Genomic DNA, 16,987 nt, shown 5'->3' on the forward strand with positions numbered 1-16,987 from the left:
CTTTATCATGTGATTAAATCAATTCGATTTGTTAACCAAGTATCTCAAATGAAAATAAAAGTATGGGGTCCCTGAAAGCGCTCCCGAAATTATTCATAAGAAGTAGGTAATTTATACGTACATTGTACAGTACATAATGTACATGTATACAGATAATTCGCAGTGAATGCGTCGTCAATAGTGCATATATTTTCATAATTTGTACTGTTGTGTCACAGTGTAAATAGGTACAATGTATGATGCATCACCGTTATACACGTACATCATTCGTAGTCTCATGCCAGTCAACACATGTAATTCGAAACTACATGTATAATATATTTGCTGGCTTTAGTTGAGGTGATGAATCTATTTATAGAAGGGAATCCCAACTTGAACTTGGTGATGGTATGGAAGCTACGCACATAGTTTTTATACGTTTCAATTCGAATTTCGGTGTGGTTTAAGATGGGTTTTGTAAAAGCATGTACCACCGTGCACAGGGACACGTTCACACCACATTTAAGACGATGTGTCAGGTTGTGAGAGGAGGGCGAATCTAGTCTGTGCGTCTTTGTCCAGCTGTCTTGTTGTTGACATTCTCGCCATGGCGTTTTTTTGCAAGCAACAACGCACGTGCTACCGATGTGTGAACCTTATGTATCGGCTTCGACCCACCACGCCCCTTACACGTGGAATGATGGATGAGACCTACTTCAAGTCCAAGGAGTATCGGGAAAGGACGTCCTCCGTCACATCTTTCTACGACCAAAGTGCCATTGACCAGGTGGCAGCGAAGGTATCAAAAATGTTATTTTAATCATCACTGCGAGATTGATTTTAAATTCACATTACGATGTGACTGGCGAACAACGTTACAAATCCTCTATAAACATTACAGAATATCTAGTGTGTGGAGNCGAGATAAGCCAATGACTTCTTATGATATATGATCAATTGTCGATAAACTTCCGCTGGACGCGACTTCCTTCCGGGGATCATATATGTTCCCCTTGGTATTATAGCGGTTCCTAGACTTATTTAGTAACGCTTAGGTTAGAGTCACAGTTTTCTGTATCTACAATACAGTTGTTAAAAAGTACACACACATCGGAAGCGAGTCAGAAACTAGTAATGTCATTGACTGCTCGCGAGCCGATGTCTATAAAAACGAAGGCTCAAATTTCCATGGATGATTTTTCCAATGCTTGTTTAACCTGTCCTTAAAACAGTTAACACTAGGAGCCGAGGTCACATGTATGCTCTGGTAGAAAATTCCATGGTTGTGCTTTCCCGTACCTAAATTTTGTAGCTGTTAGTTGTTGTGCTATGTAGGTGTGACAGATCTAGCAATCAGGGATGGTATACATGGTTCAGAACAATCCTTTGCTATGCAGGTTGTCTTTATTTTTTCACATTTTCTGATTGGATCATATATACATTTGTACCTCGATGTCGGTTTATACTGATCATAATACACTAACAGACCAAAAAGCTATTGGTACTCTGTTCATGCATGCTGGACAGTTTGTCTGATTTACAGGTTGTTTTTCTAAGTAAAACAAAATATTGAGAGAACTCCCCTTCCCTGGCCCCTTCCCTGGCCCCTGAAGTTAGTATGTGTGTTTTTAATGCAAATTTGACCTATAACAGTCTAAGCTTGTCAAAGTAGTGTCACCATAAAATGAAAAGGGGCGTGACAGTTATATATAAATGCATATATGAATACAAGACATGTATAATTAACTTGACTCTTACAGTTTATCCTGTATGGACATATTATTGTTCATGACAGGTTAATTATAAGTTGATATTAGTTAATTAATAGTAGTCTACTACTATACAACATGCACATACATTACACATGTGACTACTGTACATTTATAGCAATATAGAAACAGTTTACCTGCTTACGGCTGATATTTACATATTTGTTCATTAATTACTTATTTATAACAAAAACTATATAAACAAGAGTACCACAGGGAGGGAAAAGTATATGCCCGCCCCATATCAAATTTGCATACTTCAATTCCTTCAGATGCATTCTTATATATATTAAAATATACAAAAAAATTAATGTAAAACTAAGAATCTGTATTTGTACTGTATTACTAGTATTTTTTCTGGTGAAATGAGAAAACATATTTATTGTATTGTATATTGTACTTATAATTACCACCTAAGCTGATGGAACATACCTGTATATAATATACATATAATAATGATTTAATATGTGTCATATTTGTCATACACCTTTTCTTTATTTAAAACATACAAGATCTATATTGTAAAAACTAAGAAATTTGAGGTAACAACCGAACTGCCTTACTGGCAATCTAGCTAGCTTTCCCAGCGATGGAGTAAAACCCGGAAACCACTCACTAGTTCACCAGAATGTCAAGCGTGGTCAGTAGCTCGAAGCTGGCCTTGGATGGGTGACCGTCTGCATTTGCCGGCAGCCTACTGACCTTGTGGTAACATGTAAGGCCAGTTCCTGGTGGATAGGAAAGGTACCTTAATGGCAGACAGGGAGAACTCACAGGATTCCCCAGGCCAAGTCTCGGGACGAGGCTTCTTGGAGGTGGACAGTAGTGTGACAACTCAGGAGTTTGAGGGAACCATACTGCCTTACTGGCAATTCAAGCTAGAAAGCAATTGAGAGATATGGTATAACCCGGGGACCCGCTCACTAGTTCAGCAATATTGAGCGTGGTCAGTAGTTGGATGGGTGACCGCCCTCATGTTACACTATCAATCTTTTTTTTTTTAAGAACATTATTACATGTGTGACATTCTGAGCAAATTTTCAGCTTTAAATAAACATTTCTCTTATTCTGTGAATATTCCATCATCATATTATAGTATTTATATAACACCACTGTAACCAGTATACTTAATTAACAATGCCCTTGTGATTTCTTCCCCAGCCCTCTGTCCGATTAACGCCTTCAAGTCTGCTCTACGGCGGTCACAGCCATGACAAAAGTCATTTGTTGGTAAGTTGTAGGATTGTACCCTTAAAATATATATACAGTACTGACAGTACTTTAATAGGATTTTAATAGGATTTAATAGGATAGATGTGGATGCAGGCAATTACTGTGTCTATGTCCATATCATATAATATAACAATTACTTGGGTCAGGGTCTGATCAAAGTCACCAAATGTGTAAGTTCATGAAGAGTACCATCAAGTTGAAATATAAATTAGATTATTACCATTGTCACGGTCATGAATTATTTGTTTGCATGCATAATTAAATCATGTCTTGATATCATAGATATATATATAGGTTACAATTTTTACAGAATTATAGTTGTTCATCATTTGTGTAATTGAAAATAAAAATGAAATAAAATTAGAAAAAGTAAAGGGATCAAATGAAGGACCCCATTAATCCCACACTTTACTTATGTTGCTATCCAAGGATCCTGCTGAATTCCTTGACAAGGGAAGTAACTCACAGCCCAAAAAGTCTCATTTTTTCAGTATCTTCTATATCTAAGAGAACATGTCCAAAGTTAAAAAAAAAACAGGTCTGAAATAATCTTTATCATGATTTTGATTGATGTTCTGATAATAATTGAGAGTACTCAATACTGCCACCATTGTTTTAATCAGCAAGGTTGTAAATGACGTAGGGCCTTGCAAGTGCATCAAGATTTTACTGAATGTTTTTAGCTATATCTTTAATTGTGTTGTATTGCCTATTGTTTGTAGAGAAGTGCCCAGTACCTGTACAAGGAGTTACCTGTGAGGCTAGCACATAGGATAGAGGGATTCAGGAACCTCCCCTTCATTGTCGGATGTAACTCAACAATTTTGAAAGTGGTGAGCAAACACAAAATATTGTTACTTATACAATTACTTCCTTAGATGTCTAGTATGTTTAACATTGTTACATCTGTGATTACATGAGATTTAATCCCCTGCAGGTTCAGGGGGGGGGGGGGGGGGGGGAGTCTGCTGTATTCCAATGCATGTGGTAAAAGGCAGCTAATGTATGGCCCTTTGCAGAATCGGGGGTTTCCTTCTGTGACTTCTACTAAGGGGACATAGAAGATATAACAATTGATCTGCTGCCCACATTGCAACATTAAGGATCTTTATTTTTTCTCTCTTTTTGTTTCCTAGTGCCTTGCTTGGTAATTATAGCGCCCTTGCCCAAGTGGGTAGGCAATGGGTTATGTCCCCTGGCCGGGACATACCAAAGTCCTAAAAAAGAGTAGTTGTCATTTATTGCTGTCAAAAAAATATTAGATGTTATTCCCTGCATAGCGTTCAGCATGAAGGGGTATTTCAACAACTGGTTGACCTGGTGTAGATACATAACGTGAATACTGTACTGGATACCTTCGGCGTAGTATTTCAGTGAGGTAGCACTCTAATAAGTCCGTATCAGATCTGCACTATCTCAAGGAGGCAGATACATCACATATACCCTGCCTCCAGCAGACATACACACAAGCACACATACATGACACGCAAGGAGACATGACCTTAAATGACCTTAGCTGTTAATAGGATGTTAAAACATATTAAAGCCAAACCAAATGAAGCACAATATCCAGTGTATTTGTCCGAATTTGTACTTTGGAATTCATTACATGTAAGTAATATGCCGTTTTAATTTTCATGATTTTATGTGAAAAATTGCTCCATTTTCTTACTAATTTCTGATTACATTATCATAAACAAATTTGTAATTTATGGCTAAGGTTCAATGCTATTAAAGCTATTATTTTTAATGGTGTGTTTTAATATTGTGATATCTTAATTTGTAGTAAAATGTCATTCTTTATTCTTTATTAGCATGAGATGTACATACTGGCATTCCATACTCTGTACGGCCATGGGAAGGTGAGTGTTGATTAAGTCATCTTATAACACTATTCTTAAGGTAAACCTACATTGTCTACAGTAAAAACTGTTCAAGTAATAAAGGACTCGTGGCAGACTCTTCTAACTCTGCTTTTGCCTTTATTAATGTAAATTTTAAAACAAAATGTAAAAATAAAACCTGCTAATAGAAATAAAACCTGTTGATGTCTTTTATTGATGTGTATCTCAAAGTCCTACTCCATTTTATTTTGGACAGGTTATGGACATGGAGTCTGAAAAGGTATACTCAGAAACACTGGCGACACTGCTGGATCAACACAAAGATGTCATCACACTGCTGGCTCAGGGCTTTTCAGAGAGCAGGAAACACATTAAGGTAAGTGGTAGGCAGCTATACACATCAGTGTGTACACACGGTGCATATGTGTAGAGGTCATAAAGTACATATCAGGTGCAGAGAGGTCAACACATTCTTTTAGAGGTCAGTGGGGACAAATGGATACACAGAGGTCAGTGGGTACTTATAGGGGTATGGTACATATAACATGTAGGTGAATAGAGGTCATTGAGTAGCTTTAGAGGTTGGTGTGTAAAAGTGAGACAGAGAGGTGAATGTTTGGAGCACAAATAAGTCAGTTATAACCTGCTAGCTATGATAGTAGTGTACACACAATATATGTGTTAATGATTACTCACAGAGGGCAGTTGTAGATGGCATTGGGCACTTGCAGTGGTCATTTGGTGCTTGTGGAGGTCATTGGGTACGTTTGAAGGACATTGGATACTTGTGAATGTCATTGGAAACTTGTGAAGGTCATTGGATACTTGTGGATGTCATTGGATACTTGTAACGGTCATTGAATGCTTGTGGAGGTCATTGGGTACTTGCGGTGGTCATTGGATGCTTGTCAATGTCAGTGGATACTTGTGAAGGTCATTGGATACTTGTGAAGGTCATTGAATACTTGTAAAGGTCATTGGGTGCTTGAAGAGATGATTGGATGCTTCTGGAGGTCATTGGGTACTTGTGAACGTCATTGGATACCTGCGGTGGTCATTTGATGCTTGTGGTGTCATTGGAAGCTTGTGGATGTCATTGGATACTTGTGAAGGTCATTGGGTACTTGTGAAGGTCATTGGATACCTGCGGTGGTCATTGGATACTTGTGGTGGTCATTGGAAGCTTGTGGATGTCATTGGATGCTTGTCGAGGTCATTGGATACTTATGAAGGTCATTCGATACTTGTGGATGTCATTGGATACTTGTCAAGGTCATTGGGTACTTATGAAGGTCATTGGATACTTGTGGATGTCATTGGATGCTTGTGGTGGTCATTGGAAGCCTGTTGATGTCATTGGATACTTGTGAAGGTCATTGAGTACTTGTGAAGGTCATTGGATACTTATGTGGATGTCATTGGATACTTGTGAAGGTCATTGAGTACTTGTGAAGGTCATTGGATACCTGCAGTGGTCATTGGATGCCTGTGGTGGTCATTGGAAGCTTGTGGATGTCATTGGATGCTTGTCGGATTATTGGATACTTATGAAGGTCATTGGATACTTGTGGATGTTATTGGATACTTGTGAAGGTCATTGGATATTTGTGGTGGTCATTGGATGCTTGTGGAGGTCATTGGGTACTTGTGAAGGTCATTGGATACTTGCGGTGGTTATTGGATGCTTGTTGAGGTCATTGGGTACTTGTAAATATGAGTTGTTATATACATGTACCTGTAGCGGTCATAGTGTACAGGGCTATTGTGTTTTCCAGGTGTACATAATGATTGATGTTCTATTGACATTTAAAAAAAAAAAAAAACAAGTTACATTATTCTCTTGTGAAATCAGCTGGGATATCCAAGGTTTTGTAGGTTAGAATACTACTATTAAAATGTTGAATTCCTATGATTTCTTAGGTTGGATTAACTTAAGTGTAATCAGAACAGGATAGCTCATTGCTCAATTTTCCTACATGAAACTAAGCTAACCCAACCTTACCCAAGCTCCAGCTGGAATTAATTTAAATATGCTTAAACTTTTATTCCAGCTCTACTGCCAATCCTATCTCTCAATCTTCATAACCTTTTTATACGAAAAAATCTAGGTTCTTCTTCCCAGTATAAAGAAATATATTAATGCTTAAGTAGATTTGTATGACAGTAATTTTGGTTCTTTGTATACCAGAACATGTATTTAACTTTCAGGATGAGCAGCTAATACAAGCCTTCCTAGACAGAACACTGAAGTCACGGCTAGGGATACGTGTGCTGGCACAGCATCACCTTGCCATGCATAATGAACAGGTAAGTTAAGGCCACAGACAGAAGTATGGTTAGGGCTAACCTCTCAAGGTCATACAGGCTCATCAGGGATGAGGTAAACAGACAAAAGGATAGCCAGGGCTAATTTCTCAAGGTCAGGTTAGTCAAGGACAAGGCCACAGGCTGCAGTATTGTAAGGGTTGATTTCTTAGTATTGTCAAGGTTGACTTATCAAATTTTGAGTTGTCAAGGTCAAGGAAAGAGACAAAAGTATGGACAGGGCTCTGTATAACTTCTCTAGTTCTTGCAGGGGACAATTTCTTTTAAAGAAATTTAAAAAAAAATGTAGGTCACCTAAGCCTCCACCTGATGAGCCAGCAGTGGTGCCTATGTGATCAGATAATAACATCAGCTTCAGGAATATCGCCCAAAGGTCGGTATTCAGGGAGAAAAATAGTATATCAGAGTAGTTATAAAAGTTTGATAGAATTGGTTGCGGACAAAGATTTTAAAGAATATGAATATCATAACAAAATTAGATTTGTACATTTAAATACACAAGTGTAGGCATAACCCTAGGAAATGAATGACTGATCAGATCGGTAGATATCTGCATTTAAAAGCATTGAAGATTATTACCGAATAGTCTATATAAATTATAATTAGTCATTTTTGACTGTTTCAGGCTTTTTGTCCAATTTCGGCTGTAGGGGTGAAACGGTCAAAATTGTTTCCAGGTCAGAGAAAACTGGTACCCGGCGCGATTTATTTTGCGCAGAAATCCCCCCTCGAGTTATTTGGAAGACATCATGTAAATTTGATATGCAGTAGGTAACCTGGCTATATGTAGAAATTGGTTTTTACCTAACATGTAAACTTTTGGAAGCATTGAAATTAATCTTGGTATTGCAGTTGAAGTTCAACTGGTCAAAAGATTTATCTCCCTTTAAAGCTGTCGCACCACAGTATCTTACACATTTCATATACACACATGTACATACATATACATTATGAAGTAATGCTGATCTGCTACTACAGTGTAAGCATTACAAAAATGATGAAATTAAAGAACTTCAAACAATTGTCTCTGATATCTGATAGATCTCAGATAGTTAATTCAAAAATGCACTTACAAAATTGTTTTTAGCAAAAATATCAACTCTACTGACAACATTTGTCCATTTGATATCTACATATAAATATTTTGTACGTGGTAATATTTTACTCCTTTCAGGGTTATTTTACTCCTAGACCTTTTATTTTACCCCTAGATGTTTTAGTTAACCCCTTCCCGGATTATTTTTCCCTATTCTGAGTATTTTACTCCTTTTCTAGTCACCAGTGTACTGTATCTCATCCTGTTTCCAGCCAAATCAATTAACTCAACTTTACATCTATATTCTTGTTATCAGGCATTAAATCTTTGAGGATACCATGTACTGTCCTCTTGTTTACAGTCCACCTAACCGCTTTATTTCTCTAGTTGTTTATGGTCGAGGATGACTATGTACCTGTCCTCTTGTTTTCAGCTAACCGTAGCACATATCTCTTCTTTTTTACAGTCCTCCTATCTGTCTTCTGTTAACAGATGGCCTAAATATTATATGTGTCTGTTTTCTTTACAGTCAAACCATGTTGGAATAATAGATGTAAGCTTCACTCCACGTGTCTTGCTTGAGAGCAGTGTTGAATTTTTAAGGTAAGACACTTTTTGCATTTAATCTTTGTGGTTTGAAAGCAACATAGTATTTCTGAAACAATCTGGCATGCTAATGTTGGGTAAAAATGGGCTATATTTTTTTGTCAGCAGGGCCTTTTCTGTCTAAAATATTATTGAGACATACAGTTGTGGGAACGCACAACGTTACACGATGTGCGGTGTGCGTGAAATGTGAGCACAGTGTGTGAACGATAAAAATCTGGACAATAATTGCTTTCACACATTTGTACGGACGATGGCAAAATGCTGTGCGATGACAATCGTGGTCGGTGTAAATTGAGAAATGGCTTAACTGTTTCATGTTAAAACATATAAAGTTGACTTTTTAAGTGTGTTTCTATATTCTAGCTAAACTTTCTATATTTTCTTAGATTTAGATATGTTGTTTCCAAGTATTTTAAACAGTTAAACATGGCAACTTTTTACATGTACTTGGAATGTAGTTTTCCCTAGCCGGGGAACTTTCGTAACTCGGCAAGGTGTGAAAATTCAGGTGAAGGGGGCTATAGACCAAAAGGTTAAATACTCAATATCCTGTTGTGTTTTCATAACAGTCACACGGTATCATATATCAGCTCTCTATGTCGGCCACAGGGCACCAGGTAAAACTCTGGTCACTCATCAAAATGCTATTTATCTGTTCTGTTACCTGCGAGCAAAACCTATTCTTGACAGCCTAACAGTCGCTGTAATACTGTGTAACATGCATTGTAAAATTGAATAAAATATAATTTTAATTAATATGTCTGAGAAACTTATGTATACAGTGTTCCTTATTCCATACAAGGGTTCCAGATTTTTTTCATTCTGTAATCTTGATCAACCAATTGTACCAAATCGCACATTTGTGCGGAGAGAAGCGCAAAACGAGGCGAACGATTGTTAAATCACACAGATTGCACATTTGTGCAGAGAGAAGCGCACAACGAGGCCAACGATTGTTAAATCGCACAGTTGTGTGCACCATATATGGATGATGTGCGGACGGTGTGCAGTACGCTATTTTTGGTTCGTTGTGCGGTCACCCAACTGTATCGCCTCCCACTTTGATAACATTCAGGTGATCCTGGTACATTGTGAGTGTGTGGCAAATATACCATGCAGAATTAAACTGACTGTATGATTATTAAAATTGGATGAATATCTTAATAGCCAACAACAAGCCTCCGGCTAAGCCTAGGATACAGAGATGATATTATTATAAACTGATTTTTAATGAGAAAAATGCATGATACATGTATGATACTGAATTTATGTATATACCAGTATTAAAAATAACAGGTAAGATGAGATAGCTATACCTGTAAGACCATCACGTTTGGTAGAAGTGGTTGTTTGATGTAATTAAAATGATGTTAATTTTTGAAGTATTGAATGAATTAGGTAGGTACGGAAATTTTCATTTATTTAGATTTGCCTGAAATGTATCTTAATTAACAAACTTTTGGCCATTTGTGTGTACAGTATCTTAAAATGTTATCCTGACATGGACAACTCCAGATCAAAGCAATGTACATGTATTTTGAGAGATTTTGATAAAGCTGTTTTGGGAAAGGTGTATTGGTTTATTTGAATGTTTGCCAAATTTGGGTTCTGAACACTTTAAACAGACCCAGTTTGTAGGAAATACTTGGTGTAATTGTGGTGTAACCAAGACCTCTTACATCTCTACAGCCCTAAACTATAAAACTGCTAAACCGGTATTGACAATGTGCTGTGAAAAACTAATATTTTCACTCTTAAATATTATATCCCCGGATTATGTAGATTTACATGTCAGTCTCATTTTGACATTCCTTTTTGTTATGAACAATGCAAGTTTTCACCACCGGAGTTGTCTGGGTCGTTGATCATGCAGGCTCCTTGAGATTATTGCCCCACCTGTTTGGTTGTACAGGAATTGGAAGGGGTTTACCATACAAATCCCTTTGTCGCTCTAAGTAATGCACATGATCTTATCCCGAGCAAGTAACAGGCCCCTTTGTGTGAGTTTGTTCTCACAATAGTATTACTGCAGGTATGTGCTATATACAATGGAAGGAGATAACTAGGATCAGTCTGTTAAAGTAATCAGTACAATGTTTGTATTACCCCAGTAATCTATAGTCAGGGCCCATGATACTGAAGCTTTCATAGACTTATATCTAAATATTAATTTGTTGATAAAATTTACTTTTTTGGTATCCCATCCATACCGCTGCCAAAATCTGCAACAACACATCAGAATGTTTCCGCCCTCCCTCCCCCCCCCAAGCCATGACTATTTATAGCTCTAATTGGACCTTTATTAAAAACAATGATAAAAAAGAAGAAATCAACAAAATACAATCAGCAATCGGGTTCAGAGTGAAAAAAATAGCTTGGCTTGACCAGGATACAAACTGTGGACTTCAGATTGTTTTATTACCAATTGATTTGAAGTCACTCCTTGATGCTACTCTGAAATCTTAGAAAGACTTAAGACTAGTTAGCTTCTGGTTCCTATTTCTGGAAGAAAAACATATATTTAGTGATTTTACATGCATCCCTGTTGATTTGTGTTGACAGTAAACTGTGTAGGGACAGATATGGATGTGCCCCCAATGTACAGCTGCTGGGACACATGTCCGTCCAGTTCCCCTACATGCCTCAGCCAGTCGAGTACATTGTAGGCGAGGTAATGAAAAACGCTATGAGGTATGTGCAACATTGTTAATATTCTAGTAATTTTAAAAATATGTTCTCTCATGTTGTTGTCTAATCAGGCTACATTACAAAAGGTTAATGTAACAAGTAGATAAAACCAAGTTTTAGTTCTGTAATACTATAACATACATATTTTAGCACTTTTCAGCTTTCAGTATTGCGCCAGGTTTTTTGTATAGTTTTTTTTCTCTCATTTCCCCGTGTGTAAGATAGAGCTATCCAGACATTTCTATCTTACATCCCATTTCACATGACGTGACGTCACAACGGACCACAATGACGTGACTACACGAATTAGGAACTCTTGGAATTGTGGTCTGTCAGAACACATTTTCATGGTTTCTGAGCTTATTCTGGTGGTTGGAATGAGAGAAAAATACTCTTTTATTCCCAAAGGTGTAGGATAGGGAAATTCCACCTTCAGGATTTTCTAATTTGGAAAAACCAGAGGCTTTAATTCCCTATCCTACATCCCTGTGTATGAAAGAGTCTTTTGCATATGTTGAGAGTATGCCAATTCATTGAGGCACTAATCTGATAAAATTTGATGGTACAATAAAATTTGAGTCTGCTAAAAGAAGTACTTTTACTTAAGCAATGCAAATTTTAGTAAATATTGTTATGGTCCTATAACACACATTGCTATTGATGACAAACTGGCTTTATGTAAGTTTGCCAGCAATGGAAATGTGTGTTATAGGACCATAACAATATTTGCTAAAATAATCATTTATTAAATATATTTACAATTTGATAGAGTAGTTATGCTTTATTAAGTTATTTCAAACAGTTTTTGAACAGTAGAATTAAGTGTTGACAACAATGAAATTAATGATGTCACAATAGAGATTGATGACGTTACAATAGCAAATGTTGTTATAGTCTCATAACAACATTTGCCTTCTCAATGCATTACAATGGAAGGATGCAGAGTAAATGTAAATGTAATAGTATATCACCAAGCATTTGCTGGTTTGGTTATTTTTTTGTTAAGTGTTTTGCTTTTCATTTTAGGGATGGCTGATATCTAGTTTATCAAGAATAATGAATTTGTTGAAGTTAAATAAGCTCATGTCCATGTGACTGTTGTGTAGCCGACATAATTGTGATTTGTTCATGGCATTATACATAAACTGCAATTGATTCACAGTGTACATACATTCATTTTGTAACTTCAAAACAGTTCTGTTTCTCTGAAATCTCTTTAAGGTTTTATCAAATGTTCGAAAGCATAGAGCTTGCTAATGTATAGGTAAAAAACAACAGAAGTAAAAAGTTAATTTTAGAAATCATTTAACTTCCATTTCTTCCTTTTCACAGTAAAGATTAGACAAAATTATATTTTTTCAGAGCCACAGTGGAGAAGAATCGTGGGAATTACAGTAACATACCTGATGTGGTTGTAACAGTAGCTAACAATAACACAGATTTCATCATTAAGTAAGTATAATAGACTACTGTATACCAGAATTTTTTCCCAGTAAAATTTTCGCCCTTCCCACAACTTCAATTTTCGCCCTTCCCACAACTTCAGTTTTTGCCCAGTGTTAATTTCCCCCTTCACATTTTATTACTATGTGTATAATGTTGTTTACTTGTATTTGCTGTTGTGATTAATTCACCCTCATCACAGACGGCAAAAAATGTGAAAATTGAATTGAAGCGAAAATTTCTCGGTTTACATATTATACTCGGATACATTGTCACTATAGTAACAATAAGACAGACTTCATCATCCGTTGAGTATAGACTACTGTACGCATTGTACTATTGATTGTCAATTTATAAATACTGCAAAACTAACAGAATTTAATTGTTCATCATTGTGACTGCAAGCATTGAAGACAGATTTCATCATTAGGGAAGTATTTTATACTGCTTACACTATACACAGAGACATATATGCAATGGCTTCCTCAGCAAAGATTGGAAACACTGAACAAAGTACTTTATCACTAAGTAAGTCTTGAACACTTGATATTTATCCAGAAAGATAAACGAAAGACACACACATGTGAAAGCACATTTAAAATTTGATAATAGATACGGTATAAAATGTGTACGAGTTGTCCACAAAATCAAAGTCGATTTGGCTACGGTGTAAGCGTTTGTACAATAGTTGTTATATATGAACTGAAATGACCCGATTCAGCTACACTTTGTTTAATACTTGGTCATAGATGTGTGAGAGTCTTTGAGCCCCCTCATCTCGATTCATATCTTATTGGTTGTGTAATCAAAACTTTCCATAATCCATACTTACCAACCCGAAGAAAATGTTTAGAAATGCATAGAGCTGTTTTGGCATTCTAGGACTCATTTGTGTGCTAGTGGCTGAAAAAGATGGAAATCTAAATTGCTCTAAACTGGTGTTCAAAGAGTAGGGGAGACACATTAAACTCCTTAGTCATGTGATTTAAAAAATAATAGACTAGAACTGATAATGAGTAAGGAGTGTATATTATGAACTAGCTGTGCCACTACTCAAAATAGAGCACTATGGCTATCAAGGTTAATGCACACCTCAGGGACATCACCATAGTCATACTGCACAGTGGAAATCAAAATATCTTTGACACATTGAGAATAAACATTTCAAAATGATTGATAAAAGTAATTTGATATCAACTGTCTGGGTTTAAAGACAAAAATAGAAATCCACCACTCCATTAGTCCATATAAGTGTAACGCCCAATTGTTAACATAATGATACACCATTTATATGTTTAAAATGGGACTTAACAATACCTCACACCTTAAGTGCATGCATGTGCTCTATACCTTTACCTTTGCACACTTCGTCATTGCTGCTTGGCGTATAGTTTACAGATGAAAGATCTTCAGATACAAATATCTGAAACGTCTCAATTTTTTTTATATGCTTAGCCATATACATACACTTGTACATACTCGGTATATTTATGTACCAAAGAAAAGACCTTCTCTATTTATACTCAATTTTGATATTCAATCTTATAATTGTGAGGAGCAATACAAAGCTAATGTCCCTGGCAGGGTTTTCTTCTCTAGAGGAGATATCAAAGAAACCATTATTGGTCTACTGGGTCCATTAAAATAATTAGTTTCTATTTATTTTTTTCTGCCTTTAATCTTTGAACTGTGTTGATATGGCTTTAACACAACTCAATGTGTGTTTTGACCATTCTGGGAGTATTTTCATCATTGAAATTAAACTTTACTTAATAACATTCAGATGGAGAGTCAGTGGTATCTAAATTTACAGTGATTTACCAGCTGGGCAATGGCATTTATAGTCTAATGAATGACATCCTTGAATTTGAGTGGTAAACATTACCATTTTACTTCCAATTTGTTTTATCAGTATTGGGAAATTGGCTTGTTATTCCCAATACATGAAGTGGAAAGTGTGATGCCTATTTCGTATACAGAATCAAGTGGTTTTTGTGTTGTTGATGGAAGAGGATATTGCAGATGTCAAATCTGCTGGGACCTTTGCCATACTTAGATTTTATGTCCTTTCCTATTCCTGCCATATTCTCTTTCAACTATTGACCATTTCCCACGATTAAGGATTGTTATTGATATATTAAATAATAAAATATCATTTGGACTCGCTCATGGACACTGACATTTTCAGTTGTTTGGTAAGATGATCCTATTTAGATATACACTATTAGAAGTATGTCAAATCAGAGTCTGACATTAAATGATCATACAACACAAGGTCTGTTGTATCAGTGTGTCAGTAAACATTTTAGACCAAATGTAGTACATAGTATTATAACTTCTCCTAACAAAGGTTGTAGTTACTGCTTTGAAATATTTGTCAGGAATATTTACTACTCCAACAATGTTAGAGGTTTTACACGGCGAAAAACTTTTGACAGGCGCGTCGCAGTCGGCAAAATCATATCCGATTGAAAAAAGGCCGACCAGCGGCCTCTCATGTTATGGGAGTAGAATATTTACCTGATTTGAGAGGTACAACACCCCAGTCGATTTACATATCCTCATAGCTGACATGTTATTTGTAAAATATATAGCAAATATTTGTATTAGATTTAGTGAAAAGATAGACGAAATATTTTCACCTTTGAACACGCTTGGTTTTGTGAACATACCAACATTGGATAAACACCACATGTATCATGTGTCACCTTAATAACGCTGCATACATATACAGTTTTAAATACCCCAATCTCTGTTTACAAAGTTTTCTGTATCTATGATAAGTATCAGAACGATATTCAAACAACTGTTTTGCATATATATCATCTTTGTATTCCCAAGATAAAGTGTAATAAAATGCAATACTTGCTGTGTAATTTTACGATTCTTTTTAGGAAAATATCATGTAGATGGTATGTTAATATCACCTTTATAAATAACCAGTCAGAATAGTGTTAAAATTTATTTGTAATAATAATTAGTAATTTTAGTTGTGGCTATAATTGATATTGTTAACTGATAACCTCATTAAGTATGCATACATTGAATAAAACCTGTTGTCGAAATCAGATTTTACTTAAAGTATTTTATGCATTTGAAACATGAAAGAGGATATGAATTTAATGTTTGTTTTTTGTTGTTCAATATACAAATTTCACGCATGATTGCTAGTTTCATTTTGTCTTCAATTTTGGTATACGATCACAATACTTCTATGGTTTGATCTCATTATAAATTATTACTTATTGTAAGGAAAGAACGTGACAATTTATCATCCAATCAACATTCAAATTATACATGCTTTATAGAAAAGTTAGCAGTTGGAAAAGAAATGTCGTAACTGACATGTTGGTCATGAAATGGGCCCAGCATCCTGAAGATATTAAATACACTTTTATAACATGGTCCAGGTACATATACATGTATGGTGGTATATTGTACAGAATCTGTAGGGTGATGTATAGTATAATGCTATATACTTTTGTAATTGAGGATCGTTATTATGTAATAGGCTCCCAATAATATGAACTTTTCATTTCATTCTGTGTGTCGCTATTAATGATAATTATTGGATAGAACCGCTGCCTGAACCACTTGTTATAGTGATACTGTAGATATGTGGAGTGTATGTAAAAAGTGATATGTCAATATGATATGTATAAAGATACAAGGTTGTACGTGAATAATGACGTGGTCATGTCTTACATGTATGTATAAAGATACAATGTTGTTCGTGAATAATGACGTGCCCATATCCCACATATGAAGATACAATGTTGTACGTGATTAATGACGTGCCCATACCCCACATATAAAGATACAACGTTGTTCGTGAATAACGACGTGCCCATATCCTACATATAAAGATACAACGTTGTTCGTGAATAATGACGTGCGCATATCCCACATATAAAGGTACAATGTTGTTCGTGAATAACGACGTGCCCATATCCCCCATATAAAGATACAAGGTTGTTCGTGAATAACGACGTGCCCATATCCCCCATATAAAGATACAAAGTTATACGTGAATAATGACGTGCCCATATCACACATATAAA

The 16,987-nt window shown here is 36.0% G+C and overlaps 1 protein-coding gene across 1 annotated transcript in view; it reads left to right on the forward strand.

Moving 5' to 3' along the window:
- The first annotated feature begins 356 nt into the window (after positions 1 to 356).
- Positions 357 to 16,987, forward strand: part of LOC110455574 (3-methyl-2-oxobutanoate dehydrogenase [lipoamide] kinase, mitochondrial-like) — a 31,609-nt gene continuing 14,978 nt past the window's right edge. Inside the window, exons 1-9 of the mRNA XM_021505761.1 lie at positions 357 to 778; positions 2,910 to 2,978; positions 3,704 to 3,814; positions 4,796 to 4,843; positions 5,082 to 5,201; positions 7,034 to 7,132; positions 8,716 to 8,789; positions 11,358 to 11,486; positions 12,846 to 12,935. Of these exons, the coding sequence (XP_021361436.1) occupies positions 587 to 778; positions 2,910 to 2,978; positions 3,704 to 3,814; positions 4,796 to 4,843; positions 5,082 to 5,201; positions 7,034 to 7,132; positions 8,716 to 8,789; positions 11,358 to 11,486; positions 12,846 to 12,935 (932 nt within the window). The 5' untranslated portion in view covers positions 357 to 586. The remainder of the gene's footprint in view (positions 779 to 2,909; positions 2,979 to 3,703; positions 3,815 to 4,795; positions 4,844 to 5,081; positions 5,202 to 7,033; positions 7,133 to 8,715; positions 8,790 to 11,357; positions 11,487 to 12,845; positions 12,936 to 16,987) is intronic.

Source organism: Mizuhopecten yessoensis, unplaced genomic scaffold (assembly GCF_002113885.1).
Source record: "Mizuhopecten yessoensis strain PY_sf001 unplaced genomic scaffold, ASM211388v2 scaffold8299, whole genome shotgun sequence".
Taxonomy (NCBI): domain Eukaryota; kingdom Metazoa; phylum Mollusca; class Bivalvia; order Pectinida; family Pectinidae; genus Mizuhopecten; species Mizuhopecten yessoensis.